At 40.9% G+C, this 15,434-nt stretch overlaps 1 protein-coding gene across 7 annotated transcripts in view; it reads left to right on the forward strand.

Moving 5' to 3' along the window:
- The window catches only part of ZCCHC2 (zinc finger CCHC-type containing 2), a 53,371-nt gene that overhangs the window by 36,649 nt on the left and 1,288 nt on the right, over positions 1–15,434 (forward strand). For 2 of the 7 annotated variants that reach the window (XR_003677161.2, XR_003677165.2), the window contains 4 exons: positions 3,163–3,291; positions 7,888–9,381; positions 10,305–10,449; positions 14,718–14,883. Coding sequence is in view for 2 of the 7 variants with exons in the window: in XM_024133930.3 (XP_023989698.1) it covers positions 3,163–3,291; positions 7,888–9,381; positions 10,305–10,372 (1,691 nt within the window). In the remaining 5 variants the exon portion in view is untranslated. Of the gene's footprint in view, positions 1–3,162; positions 3,292–7,887; positions 9,382–10,304; positions 12,389–14,717; positions 15,221–15,434 lie in introns of those variants that run through there. The other 5 variants (XR_003677162.2, XR_003677163.2, XR_003677164.2 and 2 more) reach the window with 5 other exon arrangements.

Below are 15,434 nucleotides of genomic sequence, written 5' to 3' on the forward strand. Positions count from 1 at the left end.
TGTTTAATGCAGGAAATTTGATTCGGCCACGGAGGTAGATTTCTCCTTTGCCACAGTGACACTCTGGCCCCTTTTCCTTCCCCTGGTAGCAGCGGTCGCCTCGATTGTTTCCTTCTCAGCCAATCCCTGCTCCAGAGCAGAGGCCGCAGGACCTGCGGGGTCTTTCCACCCTCGTGGAAGCCTGTACTCGTTCTTGTGTAAAGTCACTTTTAAAAATCTTGTTGACTTTTTCATGTTTTAATGACTCTCCTTTGTGGAGTTTTATGGGACTTCAGGGGAATTCAGACGCTCAGATTTTCGTTGTACTAGATTTGTGTGGTTTCCGTCTACCCACCATTATTTTAAGGTCCTTTTATTTTTAAGTGAAAGATTTTTTGTTCATTTGACTGAGAAATGTCCCTTGTGCTGGTTCATTGGTAATTTTTCTGTGTTACATTTACCTTCACCACTAATAGTAAAGATTTTTAAAAACAGAATAAAAGCTCACAGACCTCTAGGAAAGTGTTTGTCCGTGTGTGTCTAACACATATGTTGACAGCTGACCCGACAAATAAGATTTGTTTAATATAAATTTTATTCAAATGTTAGTACCTTCAGTTGTGATGCAATATAAATAACCAGAATATATCCATTTTTTTAATGGAGTATATTTTTACACTAGCTATTTGTTTAGAGAGATTTAATATTGATAAGGAAATATAGTTGCCTTTTGACTCTAAAATCATCTGGCCCACTCATTGAATTAATTAACTGAGCTGTCTTTGGGGGGGGAATGACATGGGAAAAAACCATGTTTATGAGTATATTGTAACACTTCAGTATCTTTGAGGTTTCCTGTGGTGATGGCAGCTAAAAGGAGGGGGAGAAGCTAAAATAAGGAAGACGAGTTCTCTGTCAGTGGATGATTATAAATAGCTTCTGCCAGGCCTCCCTGTCTGTTTCCTCCTTCTGGTTCATTTTCTGCGCTGTCTTCTAAAGCACACACTAAATCAGGTCACTCTATAGTTGAAATTCCTGTCAAATATATACCACACTCATGACATCACTCTCTCTCATCTCTCACATGATTTGGGAACTACGCCAAAAAAGCTTGTAACAGTTCTTTCCCTTTTAGCTTCATATTTTCAGAGAAGTGTGTGGACTTTGATCTCAGACAGATGTGGGTTTGAATCCTTTACTCCACCAGTTTCTTAAATTTGTAAAAGAAGAAGACTATCTGCCTCACCAGACTGTAAAACTTAAATGTGATAACGTGAAAAGCATTTAGCTAGTATCAAGCACAGAGGTGTTCAATAATCTGGTTCCTTTTCCCTATTCTAATAAGTTAGAAGAAAACATACACTGTATAGGTTATTAAGAACTTTTTTTTTAAACATCTTTATTGGAGTATAATTGCTTTACAGTGGTGTGTTTCTGCTTTATAACAAAGTCAGTCAGCTGTATGTATACATACATCCCCATATCCCCTCCCTCTTGCGTCTCCCTCCCACCCTCCCTATCCCACCCCTCTAGGTGGTCACAAAGCACCGAGCTGATCTCCCTGTGCTATGTGACTGCTTCCTACTAGCTATCTGTAAGAACTTTTGATAACATCTTAGGCTCTAATTCCTTTATTTTCAAATATTGTGGAAGTACAATCTCAGGATTTTTGATTCAAGATTAACCTTTTCTGTCTATTTTGTTCTCTATATATGTCACTGATTCATATATATGTATATTTATAGAGTACGACTATAAATATATCTGTCAATACTTTGTACAACTTGTCTTATTGTCTAGTATAGCTCAGATGTTTGCTGGCTCCAACTTAAAGGGAAAACCCTCTGTTTATTAATTCCCCTTTGAAATACTAAGGAATTACCTTTAAGAAGGTGATTACCTTTAAGTATTCAGTAAACTTCAGATAGATTTAAGATTTTTTTAATAGAACAATCACGCATATCATAAATGTAGATACTATATTGAAGCTGAAAATTTTAAATAACTCAGTTAAAGATAAGTATTACTTATTTTTAATTTAAAATTTAACTTCTATTTTGAGTAAAATACATTTATGTAGTTCAAAATTCTGAAGGTACAAAAGGGAACAAAATAAATCCCTCACTGCGTCCCTCCATGTTGTCTTCTCCCCAAAGCAGTCAGTGCTTTTCATCATCTGTGTTTTTGCAGTGTGTTTGCTTTTAAAATCTCTTTGAGACATGATAAATAAAACAGTTTATCTCTCTGTTTAAAAGGGCAATTTGTGGAATAGCCTTTGGCATAGTTATTTCATCCTCACCTTCCAGCCACACCTCTGACTCCAAAGGATCACATATTTTTTTATTATAAAAATTCCAAAGACTCTACACAATTCTGAAGCACCTGGATTGTCAGAAAGGGAAAATTATGTTCAGTATAGATTTGCATTTATGTATTTAGTTCTTTGAAAATTGCAAAGTAATATATGACATTTGGTGGTTAGAATATTTGCTAGCTATATAATCTAAACAAAATCATAAATTCATTTTGAGAAATAGCTGCCTTTTTTTTTTTCTTTTTACATTTCTGAAACTTACTCTTTAGAGTTTCAAAGTCTTCACTGCATTTTAGTGAGCAAATCTTGGCTCACTCTATCCCAATGGTTTTTTGTTTGTTTGTTTGTTTTTCCCTAGTCCATCATTTCTGGTTAGAACTCAGGGGTTACTCAGTCTACTTGATGGGAAGCAATTTACTCTTTTTAAATATTCAGGCATAGAAATTTTAACTGAATAGGCATTTTTGGCAGTCAGTTCTATTTTTGAGTTCTTTTAAAGAAAGATTTTACAACATGCTCTGAGGAGTTAAAATGTATAGACCTAAGAAGAAGTGGCTCAGTGTGCTAATATTGGACAGATCCTACAAAGAATCTTAATTCTGATTTTTTTAAAGTCGGTTATATTGATTTTTTTTCTCTGCCTTTGTTTTAAGAATGCATTTGTCCCCCCGCAAAAAGTCGTCAATTATTTTCAAATAAAATTGTGCTTCAGTAATGAATTTTTACCTAGGTCAGAGGCCAGCTTTTTAGGTAATTATAGAAAAACTTGGAAGAAAAATATTTAAGGGTGTAACTAATTTCTGATGGTTCAATTCAGAAATTTATTTAACTGAACAATTCTATTTTTTAAAAAATCACGTAATTTTTAGATGTGAATTTGGACATTGGATCTGGACATGACACATGTGGAGAAACATCTTCAGAGAGTTACAGTTCTCCGTCTAGCCCACGACATGATGGAAGAGAAAGTTTTGAAAGTGAAGAAGAAAAAGACAGAGGTTTGCTCTTTGGAGGGATTTGGGGGTGTCAGAGGAAAATGTGTGCTCTTAAAATCAGTCAAACTTAAGTATTTTTATGGTACTGTAAATGTCATTATTGACTTTAATTGGTATAAAGGGTGTCTTGTAGACCACTGACTTAGCAGTTTCTAGTGATGTTGATTTTTTAAACCTATTTCACTGCATATGAAATTAAAGAGAAAGAAGACAGTCACAACAAAATGTAGATTTAATGTAGAAAGATTGAAAACTTGCATATTGTTAGATGCACATATATTTATAACATTTATGTCTTCCTGATGGATTGACCCTTTTTATCATTATAAATATCCTTCTTTGTCTCTAATGACAATTTTTTTCTTAAAATCTGTTTTGTCTTATAATAATATAGCCACTTTAGCTCTCTTTTGGGTGTTTGCAGGGTACCTCTTTTTCCATCCTTTTACTTTAAGCCTGTTTGTGTCTTTGACTCTAAAGTATCTCTTAAAGACACCTTACAGTTGGATTATGGTTTTTTAGCAATTCTACCCATCTCTGCCCTTTGATTGGAGTGTTTAGCCTATTGAAATTTACTGTAATTACTGATAAGGTAGGATTTACGTCTGCTATTTTGCGCTTTGTTTTCTGTATGTACTATGTCTTCAATTCCTCCTTAAATGGAGGCTCAGAGTCAGCCAGAAATAAGAGTTTAGAGCCTTCTTAGGTCTCTCCTGGGCATGCATATATAGCCCTAGATATGAGCATGGCCTTTTAGATTCCCAGGAATATATTGAAGCTTTTCAGAGCTCCCTGTGAACATCTCATTCTTCAGTTTTTCCTTTTAAGTTTTTTGGTCAGACTATTGTTAGCCTCAACTGGTAATGCCAGCCCAGGCAGCCAAATTGTTAAACAGTTGCCGCAGATTGATTGTGACACATGCCCTGTGGGTAAGCAGCTGTTAACACAGAGTGAACTCAAGTTGCGAGACAGATAGTGACGGTTCCTTAGGAAGGTGCTTTTATAGAGTTCCAAATCCATGTTTCTTAGAGTGGCTGCTAGGCTGCTTGTTTTCGTAGGTAGGCTGCTTGTTTTCATCACTACTGTAGTTGCAAGACTATTAATTTACAAGGCTACTTCAGAGGTGGAGAATGTGAGCAAGAATTAGGGCAAGGTAAAATACCGCAGTGGTTGCTATTCTTAAAAAGATTCAGCTGTTTTTCTTTAATAAACACTCTTCACATTGCTGCAAGCCTTTAATTGATTTCCAGAGTTCTGAAAAAGTTGATTTTGATAGTTTTTTGCCAGGATTTTTGTTGCTTTTATGGAGGAGTGGAGTGTCAGAGGTTCTTACCCTGCCATTCCAGAAATGAGGTATCAAAAATGTATATGTTGGGGCTTCCCTGGTGGTCCAGTGATTAAGACTCCCCCTTCTACTGCAGGGGGTGCGGGGTTTGATCCCTGGTGGGGGAGCTAAGATCCCCCATGCCTCGCAGCCAAAAAAAAACAGAAACATAAAAAAAAAAAAGAAGCAATATTGTAACAAATTCAATAAAGACTTTAAAAGTGGTCCACAGACACACAAAAAATGTATATGCTGAATGAGGATGTCATTCTTTACAATGATAATGATATCTGTTAACATCTTGGCTATAAACGTCTGAGTAATACTGTCTTGGTTATAAGGCGTGTCCATGCTGGTGGGCAGCAATAAATGGTTTCTCTTGGGCCACTTAAAGATCATAAAGATCCTTTGACAGCAGCATTTCGGACACGTGGCTTTTTCCTGCACAGTCCACAACTCTTCGAGACCTTAGCCTTTGTGTTGTAGCGTCAGGTCACATCTTAGGGAGCTATGACAATGATTCTGCTGCATCACATACCGTTAAAGCCAGTTTTTACCTCGAAGTTATTTTGAAGTCATAACAAATGTAACATGCAGTGACTACTGCCAGTTCTACTAATCTGAGGCAACACTGCACTTCTGAGCTGCAGTTTCCTCATGAAAGAAGAAAAATGAAAGTAACTGCCCAGAGATCTTATGAAGGTTAAACGAGAGAATTTTTATGCCTTATCCAGAATAGAGAAGCTTTCAATATGCTATGCTCGATTCTGTAGGATGTACCAATAATCCATGGCTCTTAAGCTAACAATGCAGATTTGCCTCTTTGTCAGAATTAAGGGTACATCTGCATGCCTAGATGACTTTGCAGCAGTCCTTTCCTGTCATCAGATAGGGTGAGTTGGTGGGCCTGTATAGAGGAGCTTGCCCTTTTTCAGATAGGCTCTGTTACCCTGTGACTAAATGAGCCTTCCCTAAATGAAGGATCATTAAGGGCTCTCTGAAATCAACCAGGGGGGAAAATGTCCACTGTGATAACAAGTGTTGATCATCTTTAGAATTTCGAGTGCATGAAAAGGTTGCTTTGAAAAGCATGTGGCTTTGTTGTTCTCGTTGGTCATAAAGGGGTTTCGTTTTAAGACTTTATACTTTTCAGAGTCAGCACAAAAAAGGAGGACCTCTCTGTAAATAGCTGGGTGAGTCCTTATAATGCTTAGAAAACCATTTGGGATCATGGGGCCATTTGCTATGACTTAAGAAGATTTAAACAAAGCCCAATTCCTATAGAAATTTAATTGATCATCTGAAAAATGTTATAGCTTCTTTTGAACTTAAATGTTTATTTTTAACTCTATACTTGTATGAAGGTACAGATATAAATACAGTGCCTTAAATAAGTTACTAATTTTTGGATACTTTTTGTTTTGCAAAGTTTAACAAGAAACTCCTCAGCTATTAAGGAGAGTATATGTTAGAACCATTTACTCGTAAGTTGAATCTCTTCTAATATAAATTATTATTGTTGAATAATAACATTGTTGACATTCTGTAGGTGGGTTCAGGTTTGACCTTTCTCCAGGAAGGTTCTGTTTAACCTTTCTCCAGGAAGACTAGTATGATTTGTTTTTAGTATTGTTTCAAAAAATTTTAGCATCTTAACTGAATATAACTAGTTATTACCTTAACAAATATAAACATTTTAAGTACACAATGCAATTCTGCTTATATCTATGAGCAGAAAGATGTTAAAATTAGGCACTACATTTAACTGAATGGTCTCTATACATAGTACTGCAGTATCTGGGTTTACGATATTTAAACATTGTGAGTTAGATTTTGTGTTTTGTCCCCTTTATACCAGAAGTCAAGAAATCCAGGGGAAGTCTAGATTGAAGTTATTTCTGTTTACAAGCAGAAGAGTGATGCAGTAATAAAAACAAATGCAGTACAATTTTGTATCTGCCACTTCGCTGTTTTGTTTTAGGAGAAATGGCACTGCTCTCATATTTGCCCTGCTTCCTGTGCTCTAGCGTACTTGCTTTATGACTGGAATGGTAGCTTTAAATTTTCTTTCCCCCACTGAAATATTTAAAAGTAAGAATATTTATTCCATTCTAAGAAAACTCTCTTCCCTTCTCTATCTCTGGATATTTGAGTTAAATATAGTCTTTTTTTTTTAAAATAAATTTATTTATTTATCTTCGGCTGTGTTGGGTCTTCGTTGCTGCACGCGGGCTTTCTCTAGTTGTGGTGCGCAGGCTTCTCATTGCGGTGGCCTCTCATTGCGGAGCACGGGCTCTAGGCATGCAGGATTCAGTAGTTACAGCATGTGGGCTCAATAGTTGTGGTGCATGGGCTTAGCTGCTCCGTGGCATGTGGGATCTTCCCGGACCGGGGCTCAAACCCGTGTCCCCATGCGTTGGCAGGCAGATTCTTAACCACTGTGCCACCAGGGAAGTCCCGAGTTAAATATAGTCTTGACTGACCGCCTTTAAATTGTATTATTTATGTGAGACAAATGTGAAGACCTCGGGTTTAGTAGTACAGAATATAAATCAAGTGAATTGCCTAAAATTGATTAAGGTTAAAAATATCTGATCCCTTTCTCTGTAATAAAGGTCTGTATTTTATACTGTGCTTCATTCAGTCTCCATTAACCTTTTGTTTCTTACCTCTCCATGGATTTTTTTTTTAATTTAAGATTTAATTTTTTTAGAGCAGTTTTGGGTTTACTATAAAATTTGAAAGACAAAGAAATTTCCCGTGTATTCCCTGCTCTCACACATATATAGTCTGCCCTGTTATCAACATTGCTCCCTAGAATGGCACATGTTTTACCAAGGATGAACCAGTCTACTTTGACGCATCATTATCACCCAAAGTCCATGGTTTCTCTAAGGGTTCACCTTCAGTGGCTTTGGACAAATGTATAATGATACATAGCCATCATTACAGCATCACACAGAGTATTTCCACTGCCCTGAAAACACCCCGGGCTCTGCCCCTTCATCCTTCTCCGGGGCCCCCACCCCTGGCAGCCACCAAGCTTTTATTGTTTCCATAGTCTTGCCTCTTTTCCAGAATCTCCATATGTTTACAGTGAAGTCCACAGAAAGCCAAAAATTAAAAGAAGGTCAGCTGGGTAGTCAGGAAGCTTAGGGATACATTTATTAGTCCAAACTTCAGTGTTTATTTTAGATATACTTAAAGTTTATTTCTAGCAAGAAGGTTGGGAGATTATGCTTGTGTTAACATCTAGTTGTGTTTGTTTCCCTCAGACACAGACAGCAATTCTGAGGATTCTGGAAATCCATCAACGACCAGGTTTACGGGTTATGGTTCTGTCAACCAGACTGTCACTGTCAAGCCACCTGTTCAGATTGCTTCATTAGGAAACGACGATGCAGACCTTTTGGAAGATCCCTTAAGCTCACCCAAGTATCAGCATATTTCTTTTATGCCAGCTTTACACTGTGTCATGCACAATGGTGCCCAGAAGTCTGAGGTGGTCGTTCCTCCACCCAAATCTGCTGATGGTAAAACAATAGGGATGCTTGTTCCTAGCCCTGTTGCTATCTCTGCAGTAAGGGAGTCCACGAACTCAACCCCCGTCGGAATACTAGGGCCAGCAGCTTCTGCTGCAGAATCAGAAAAGCACCGTGAATTACTGGCGTCCCCTTTACCTGTTCCATCAACATTCCTTCCACATAGTGGCACTCCCGCTTTGCACCTCACAATTCAGAGGCTAAAACTGCCGCCGCCGCAGGGATCTTCCGAGAGTTGCACGGTGAACCTCTCCCAGCAGCCAACCGGGAGTCTGAGCGTCGGCTCACCAAACACTGCCTTTATTCCTGTTCCTAATCCAGGTAGTTTTCCAGGCTCTCCTGTTGCCACCACAGACCCCATCACAAAATCGGCATCTCAAGTGGTAGGGCTAAATCAAATGGTGCCTCAGATCGAGGGAAGCACGGGGACAGCCCCTCAGCCCGCCAGCGTGAAGGTAGTTCTTCCAGCAGCCGGCCTCTCGGCCGCACAGCCACCAGCTTCCTACCCCTTGCCAGGCTCTCCCCTTGCTGCCGGGGTGTTACCCAGCCAGAATTCCACCGTCCTCAGCACGGCGGCAACGTCTGCCCAGTCAGCGGGGGCAGGCATCAGCCAGGCCCAGCCGAGCGTTCCTCCCGCGGTTCCTACCCACACCCCCGGCCCCGCCCCAAGCCCGAGCCCTGCTTTGACACACAGCACCGCGCAGGGCGACAGCACGTCTTACATCAGTGCTGTGGGAAACACAAACACCAACGGGACAGCGTTGCCTCCGCAGCAGATGGGCTCCGGTCCTTGTGGTTCTTGTGGGCGAAGGTGCGGCTGTGGGACCAATGGAAGCCTTCAGCTAAGTAGTTACTATTATCCTAATCCAATGCCTGGACCAGTGTACCGAGTCCCGTCGTTCTTTACCCTGCCGTCCATCTGCAACGGCAGCTACCTCAACCAAGCACATCAGAGCAATGGAAACCAACTTCCTTTTTTTCTGCCTCAGACTCCATATGCAAATGGACTGGTGCATGACCCCGTCATGGGGAGCCAAGCCAACTATGGCATGCAGCAGATGGCGGGATTCGGGAGGTTCTATCCCGTGTATCCAGCACCTAATGTAGTCGCCAGCACGAGCGGTTCGGGGCCCAAGAAGAATGGGAACGTTTCATGTTACAACTGTGGCGTAAGCGGGCACTTTGCGCAGGAGTGTAAGCAGCCGTCCGTGGAGGCCAGTCAGCAAGGTAATCCTGAGAGCTCCCAGAGGACTTGTTTTTGAGGGTGCCCGGTCCTCGCTCCCCTAGTGATCACGGTGATCCCGTTGGAGCGGAAAGAGCTGTTGTGTGTTTGCTTACGGATGTTGTGCTTTCGGTGACAAATCGTAAAATGCAAACGGCAAAACCTAGCGTGGACACTCACAGGTCACACACACAGCACAAGGAAGTTCAGAGAAATTCAGTTTCCAGTTAAGGAATAAACCATAAAGGCACTTCTTAAGGGATATAATGGGGATTTGCGAATCTCTTGCTAGCAGCACTTTTTTTTAAAGCTACAATCCTGTGTGATAGAGTAAGCAAAATTTTTAAATGCTGACAAACTAGGAAGTGATAGTCATCTGACATGGAAGATTTTTAGTTGTTTGGGTCTATCTATGCATAACCAACTGGCCTCATGCTACACCCTTCCTTCCCAGCAGACGTTTTTTTTTTTTTCAGTGCTATTGCATTTTAAAAGGAACAGAATATTTAAGCACTGGTTCTTGGAGTAAGGAGATTCAAACTAAGTTTAATATTATTACCACCAGAATAAAGAAGTTGTTCTTAAATAAGTACATGTAAGATACCAAATTCAGTGTAGACCTGAAACTGTTACCTTTCACTCACATTAGGCTTTTGTCATTTTGCCAAATCTCACACAGAAAACAAAGTCTTGACTTGGGAGTATGTGCTTGACATTTTTAAGGGAAAATGAGTTTGATAGCTTTAGGTTGAACTTAAAGCACAAACTTCATTATTACTTTTTAAAAGTCATTTTATGGACCATTTTGTGGTCAGAGTATTGCACAAGGAGCAGCGTCTGAGGAGCATGCCCATTTGATATCTTGTAGTGGTTTGTGATGCATTGCATTGTACGCAGTGACTTAGCAGTTCTGTCTTTCCTATTTTAGGCACTTACAGACTGAGATACGCACCTCCCCTCCCCCCTTCTAATGATACGTTGGATTCTGCAGACTGAAACAAGTAAAGCTTGCCTACTTAATACACTGAAGTGTGGGGAGTCATGGTTGGGGTGTGGAGGGGAGGAAAGGAAAGGTATTTTGTTTGTGTTTCTTTGTCTATACATTTCCTAGATTTCTATGCAGTTGGGATTTTTCATTTCTCTTGTACCAATGTCCAAAACAAAAAAGAATGCATTGCTTTTGAGCCTCTGGTCTCCTGGTACAACAACAGGCTTATCTGTATGATACATGTAATTTAAACATCCAAACAAACTACCAAAAGGAAAATGTTGATGCGTGCTTTTTTTTTTTTTTTTTTTACACTGAATACTTGCTGTGTGCAATGTTTACTGAATCTTTAAAACTGTGTATTTGACCTTTTTTAATAACACTGGTGACAGTCCTATGGTTTTGAAAAAAAACTTTGCTTCTTCCCCAGTTTTTCTCACTTTCGTCCTACACTCCGCTTTTCTCCCCCGCCCTCGCTCTTTCCAGTGGCCGCAGGAGTGGTTGGCACTGCATCGTCCACACTTTGTAAACTGCTCTGCGTATAAATTGAGGGTAGAATGTTTCACCTTAATCATAAGGGAGAATCACATTCCCAAAATAGTGTGTATATATGTAATAAACAGCACCACGTAAATACATATATGCAGCGCTTGTTGTCCCAATAAAAATTAAAATAAGTGGAAGAGAGAGGAGGAAGTAAAATCATATGAAACTGAGAAAATATGACATATGAAGTGGACAAAGAGCTTTTTCTTTAAAAAAAAACAAAACTTTTTACTTCATCATACTTTTTTAGCCTGTTGCTTCAGAGAGACATAAAGTGAACAAACTAGTGTGAGTGTGGTTCTTCTGTGTGTTTGTGTTTGTCATGAAAATCAACAGCCAATTTTACCTGTAGTCTACCACTGTGTCATGTAAAAGAGACACTTGAGTCAAGATTCTTTTCCTACACCAACTGTTACAGTGTTCCATTGTGTTTAAAATGTGTATGCTTTATTGCAATCTGAACAGAAGCTCTGCGTTTCTACAAAAGTCAGGTATTTGTTCCCTAACTTGTCTCGTAGCAAAGTCACTTTTGTAACAGTTTACCACTATGCTTGATTATAATGTGAAAGACTGAATTCTGCGTGTGTTAAGATGGTATGAATCATGTCAGTGTCACATCACTAAGTTTAATGCTGCTGTTTAAAAACAAAAGTTTTTTTAAAGCCAATCTATGTACTAAATTGCTTCCAGGTAATTTTTGATTTCCTAAAGTGCACTGAGGTTATCTGGAAGACGGGGTGCAGGTTTGGACTGCTGCATTCAACAGCAGTGAGCAGCTGCCACTGTAGAGTCGCAGGTTGAGGGCTTGGGGTTGGGTTTGTTTCCCCATCCTCAGTACAGGGCAGAATCGACAGATGTTTGTTGTGTGGGGTCACGCTGGTGTGCAGCAGAGCAACTTGAATATCTGGTCTCGGGTCAGAAGCCTAACAGATTGCCAGACAAAAGGAAACACTTGAAGAAAGAAGCTTCGTGTGATGCTTCACAGATAGAATTTATATTTATAGCACCAATGTACATTTTGGAACCCTCTTTCCAGGGTGGGAGTTAAAGGGGAAGGAAGGGGGGTTGTGAAGGGGGGTAGACGAAAGCTTTAATTGAAAAAGAGAAGAAGTCCGAGTAAAGGGAATTATTTTGATCAAATGTATTTTGTTTGATCTGGGTATTTTTGGACCACATTATTAAATTAACTGTTGAGCTGCAGTTGAGTTGTTCAAGTGAGAGTTTTGATAAGCCCCATCTGGACCGCATTGTGAACCACTTGCCAGTTGTACTTTATGGAGCTTATTTTATGATTTAAAAGACTGTACTGTACATAGGAGGTATGTTACCTTCTCCTTATTTGTATGTTTACCATATACTTTGATATTTGAAATGTTATGTACTGGAAAGGCCACTTATATTTCTAGAACAGATTGGATTTTATGCAACCTTTTTTCCTTGAATTAACAGCAATAAAAAAATGAAAAATGGCTTAAGAATTGTGCTTTATTGCAAATTTTGTAAAAGTGAAAGAGAGGAGGACATCATACCCGGTGGGTTTGGGGTTTTTTTTCCTTTTTTAAAGAATCAACCCGTTATTTTCCTGCAATGTGGGCAGTGAATCCCGAAGTTATTTACCATCTGGAAATGTTGCCCACAAGCAGCCTTACTAGATATATGGGTCACCTGTGTGACCGCTGAAAGAAGAGTCCGCACTTCTGTGCTTCCTGAGCACACAGTGTGTGCCAGAGGGCACCGTGGCGGCTCAGACAGAGTCCTTATCACCCGAGAGCGGTGTTTCTGGTTCAGGCCCTCCCTCACCAAAAGCGTAGAGGACCTAACTTACTTCCTCAAATTTATTAATACCATTTTGTTTTCCAGGCAACTCTCCCAATACAGTACCTTTGATTGGATTGGTTCTATCTTCTGAAATCCAGTCTCAAGTCAGTCTTTACACAGTCAGTAGTTTGTTTTATAAGAGATTGTGGGGAGGCGCTGTCCACGTATCCATGCACCAGTCATGTCCTCCGGTGGCGACCGATGTCACTCGGCTCAGCCCCTCCGGTTGTCGCCAACGTTCGTGCAGCGATGGACACTAAGAATGACTGTCCTGAGCCACCTAACGCACGTTCCCTCTGTACCCAGTTGGGCAGTGGGTTTGAAAAGTCACAGGACCCCTGATGGCTTTTCCGTTAGCCGGCAAACAGGCACCTACACGTAACACACGGCAGTTATGGACCCGCCTCCAGTTAACTCACACACCTCCAGTGTCATCACCTGTGTCCCTTAACCGACCCTTCTCCTTCCTTCCCCCACTGCGCAAGGCCGCCAGTACTCTCAATTCCACTATTCCTCTTTTCCCCTCACATTTTACATCCTCCTTCCCCAAATATACAGTGTATTTTTACTTTTCTTGAGCTTTAGAGAAAGGGTACCCTTTACCTCGTCTTCTGTGACTATCTCTACTCATCAGGTTTTACAGTCCTGATGTTGCACTCCTTCAGTTTGTTCATTTTCACTAACTTTACAATATTCCATTGCATTGGGGGAGAACACACACACACACACACACACACACACACACACACTATCCATTCTGTCAACAGACATCTGGGTGGTTTTCACTCATTTGCTCTTGTAACAGGAGCAGTTTTGTACCAGTCTCCTGGCCTGTATGTGCGAGAGTTCCCTGGGATATACATCTAGGAATGCAAGTGCTGGGTTGTAGGACATACCAAGTATTCAGTTTTCCCAGATTCGCCATGTGGTTTTCCAAGTGGTTTACACTCTCACCAGCAGCGTGCATGCCCCTCAGTCCATATGTCGATGCTGTGATAGTGCCCGGGGTGGCTTGGCGAGGGAGAAATAAGTGTAGGCTTGGAGGGGTTTGTGTGAGGCTTCATGGGGGAGGCAAGTGTGGAGGAGAGCCTGACATGACAGTATGGGCGGGGTTTGGACCAGTGTGGACCAGGGGACGCGCTGTAGGCAGAAGGTGTGTGTAAAGGCACAGGACCCGAGGTGATGGGTTGTGAGGTCGGGAGGTGACGCAGGCAGCTGTCGTAGAGGGAACATCTTGAAAGAGTTAACGAGATTTGTGGTTCAGTAGGTAAAACAGAGCCATACTGGAGAATTTGGAGTTGATTGAGTGAAAAATTGGAAGTTGCCAAGTTTTAAGTAGAGAAAAATACGTTGACGACAGTTTTTGAAAGTGTCGGGTGGTTGAAAGAAGGCTTGGAAGTTGAGAGACCGGTTAGGGTGAGGCGACAGGAAGGAGGAGGATGGAAGGAACCCTGGGCTTCAGAGCCACGTTTTCCCAGATAGAAGATAAGCTTGTCTAAGTTACGGCTGTGTGGATTACATGATATATGGGAAAGGTCCAGCATGATGAAGTAGCACCAAGGAGGCACCCAAATGTTAGCTGAATTCTGTTTCAATGAACAGGAGAATTGTGATTCTGTTTTCAGAGACGAGGAAAATGTGGACGAGAGTTAAGTCTGTGTGAAGGCAGTGGTTCTCTGGGTGGCGAGGAGCCTGGTAACTGTAGTTCTTCATTATATGAAGCTTAGTTGTTTCAGCTCTATCCACTTATAAAAGACAAAATATTTCTTGTGCTCAAAAATTAAATCTATTTGGAGGTAGCTGTGGGCTCTAATCCATGGGCTGAGTCTTGCAGTACCAAAGTAGAGCAAAGTCTTACAAGGCAAATCCACATTTAATTTTTTATGTAAGTGCTAAACATCTAATTTTTCTGAGAAGTTTCCGAAAGGATTAAAGCACAGTGTAAAATAATTTCTCTCTCTCTCTCTCTCTTTTTTTTTTTTTTAACAGGTAGCATCTAGTACTTGAGCACCACCATCCAGTTGAGCTTGGAGGACACCTTTTTTCAATTCTACATACTGATTACAAAAACATTTAAGGTTAAGGCAGTGAAATCAAATGGAGGCAAGCTGTGACAGTAGTTAACCCCATAACCCTTCCATCTTTCCTCTCAAAGGTTAAAGAAAAATGCTGACTCCCCCTGCCTACCCCACCCGTAGAAAGGGCCCATTTCTGTCCAGAGAAATGAGTTGAGGTCTGGGGGATGAAGGAAGAGAGAGGTGCCCTGACCTTAAACATGGTGGCTGCATCTCTGGACCTTTCCTCGAGGATGGAAGACAGTCTGAAGTTGGGTTCTATTATGAGAATGAAGGGCTCCGGGCCCCGAGATTGAAAGCCAGGTGTAAACTCAGATGAGGGCGCGTTCTCACTGCAGTGCCCTAGACCGCCTGCAGAGGGCAGCACCATCCTTTCCCAGAGCACGCCCATCCGCTTGCACGGTTTGGATACCTAAGGTCAGTCAATCTAACATCAGTATTTTAGTATACCACTCCTTATGAATCACAGCTGTTGTACTCATATGTGCAAAAATAACTTTTCCACGTTTCAGGAAAAATTGACCTAATTCTTAAATGCTGTCCTCTTGAAAACTGTGAGCCCCTACATTAGAGCATGGGTACACATGACGTGAACTCTGTGTGTATGAAAATGTCTGTCCATCTTGGAAGC

The sequence above is a fragment of the Physeter macrocephalus genome, chromosome 19 (genome assembly GCF_002837175.3).
Source record: "Physeter macrocephalus isolate SW-GA chromosome 19, ASM283717v5, whole genome shotgun sequence".
Taxonomy (NCBI): Eukaryota; Metazoa; Chordata; class Mammalia; order Artiodactyla; family Physeteridae; genus Physeter; species Physeter macrocephalus.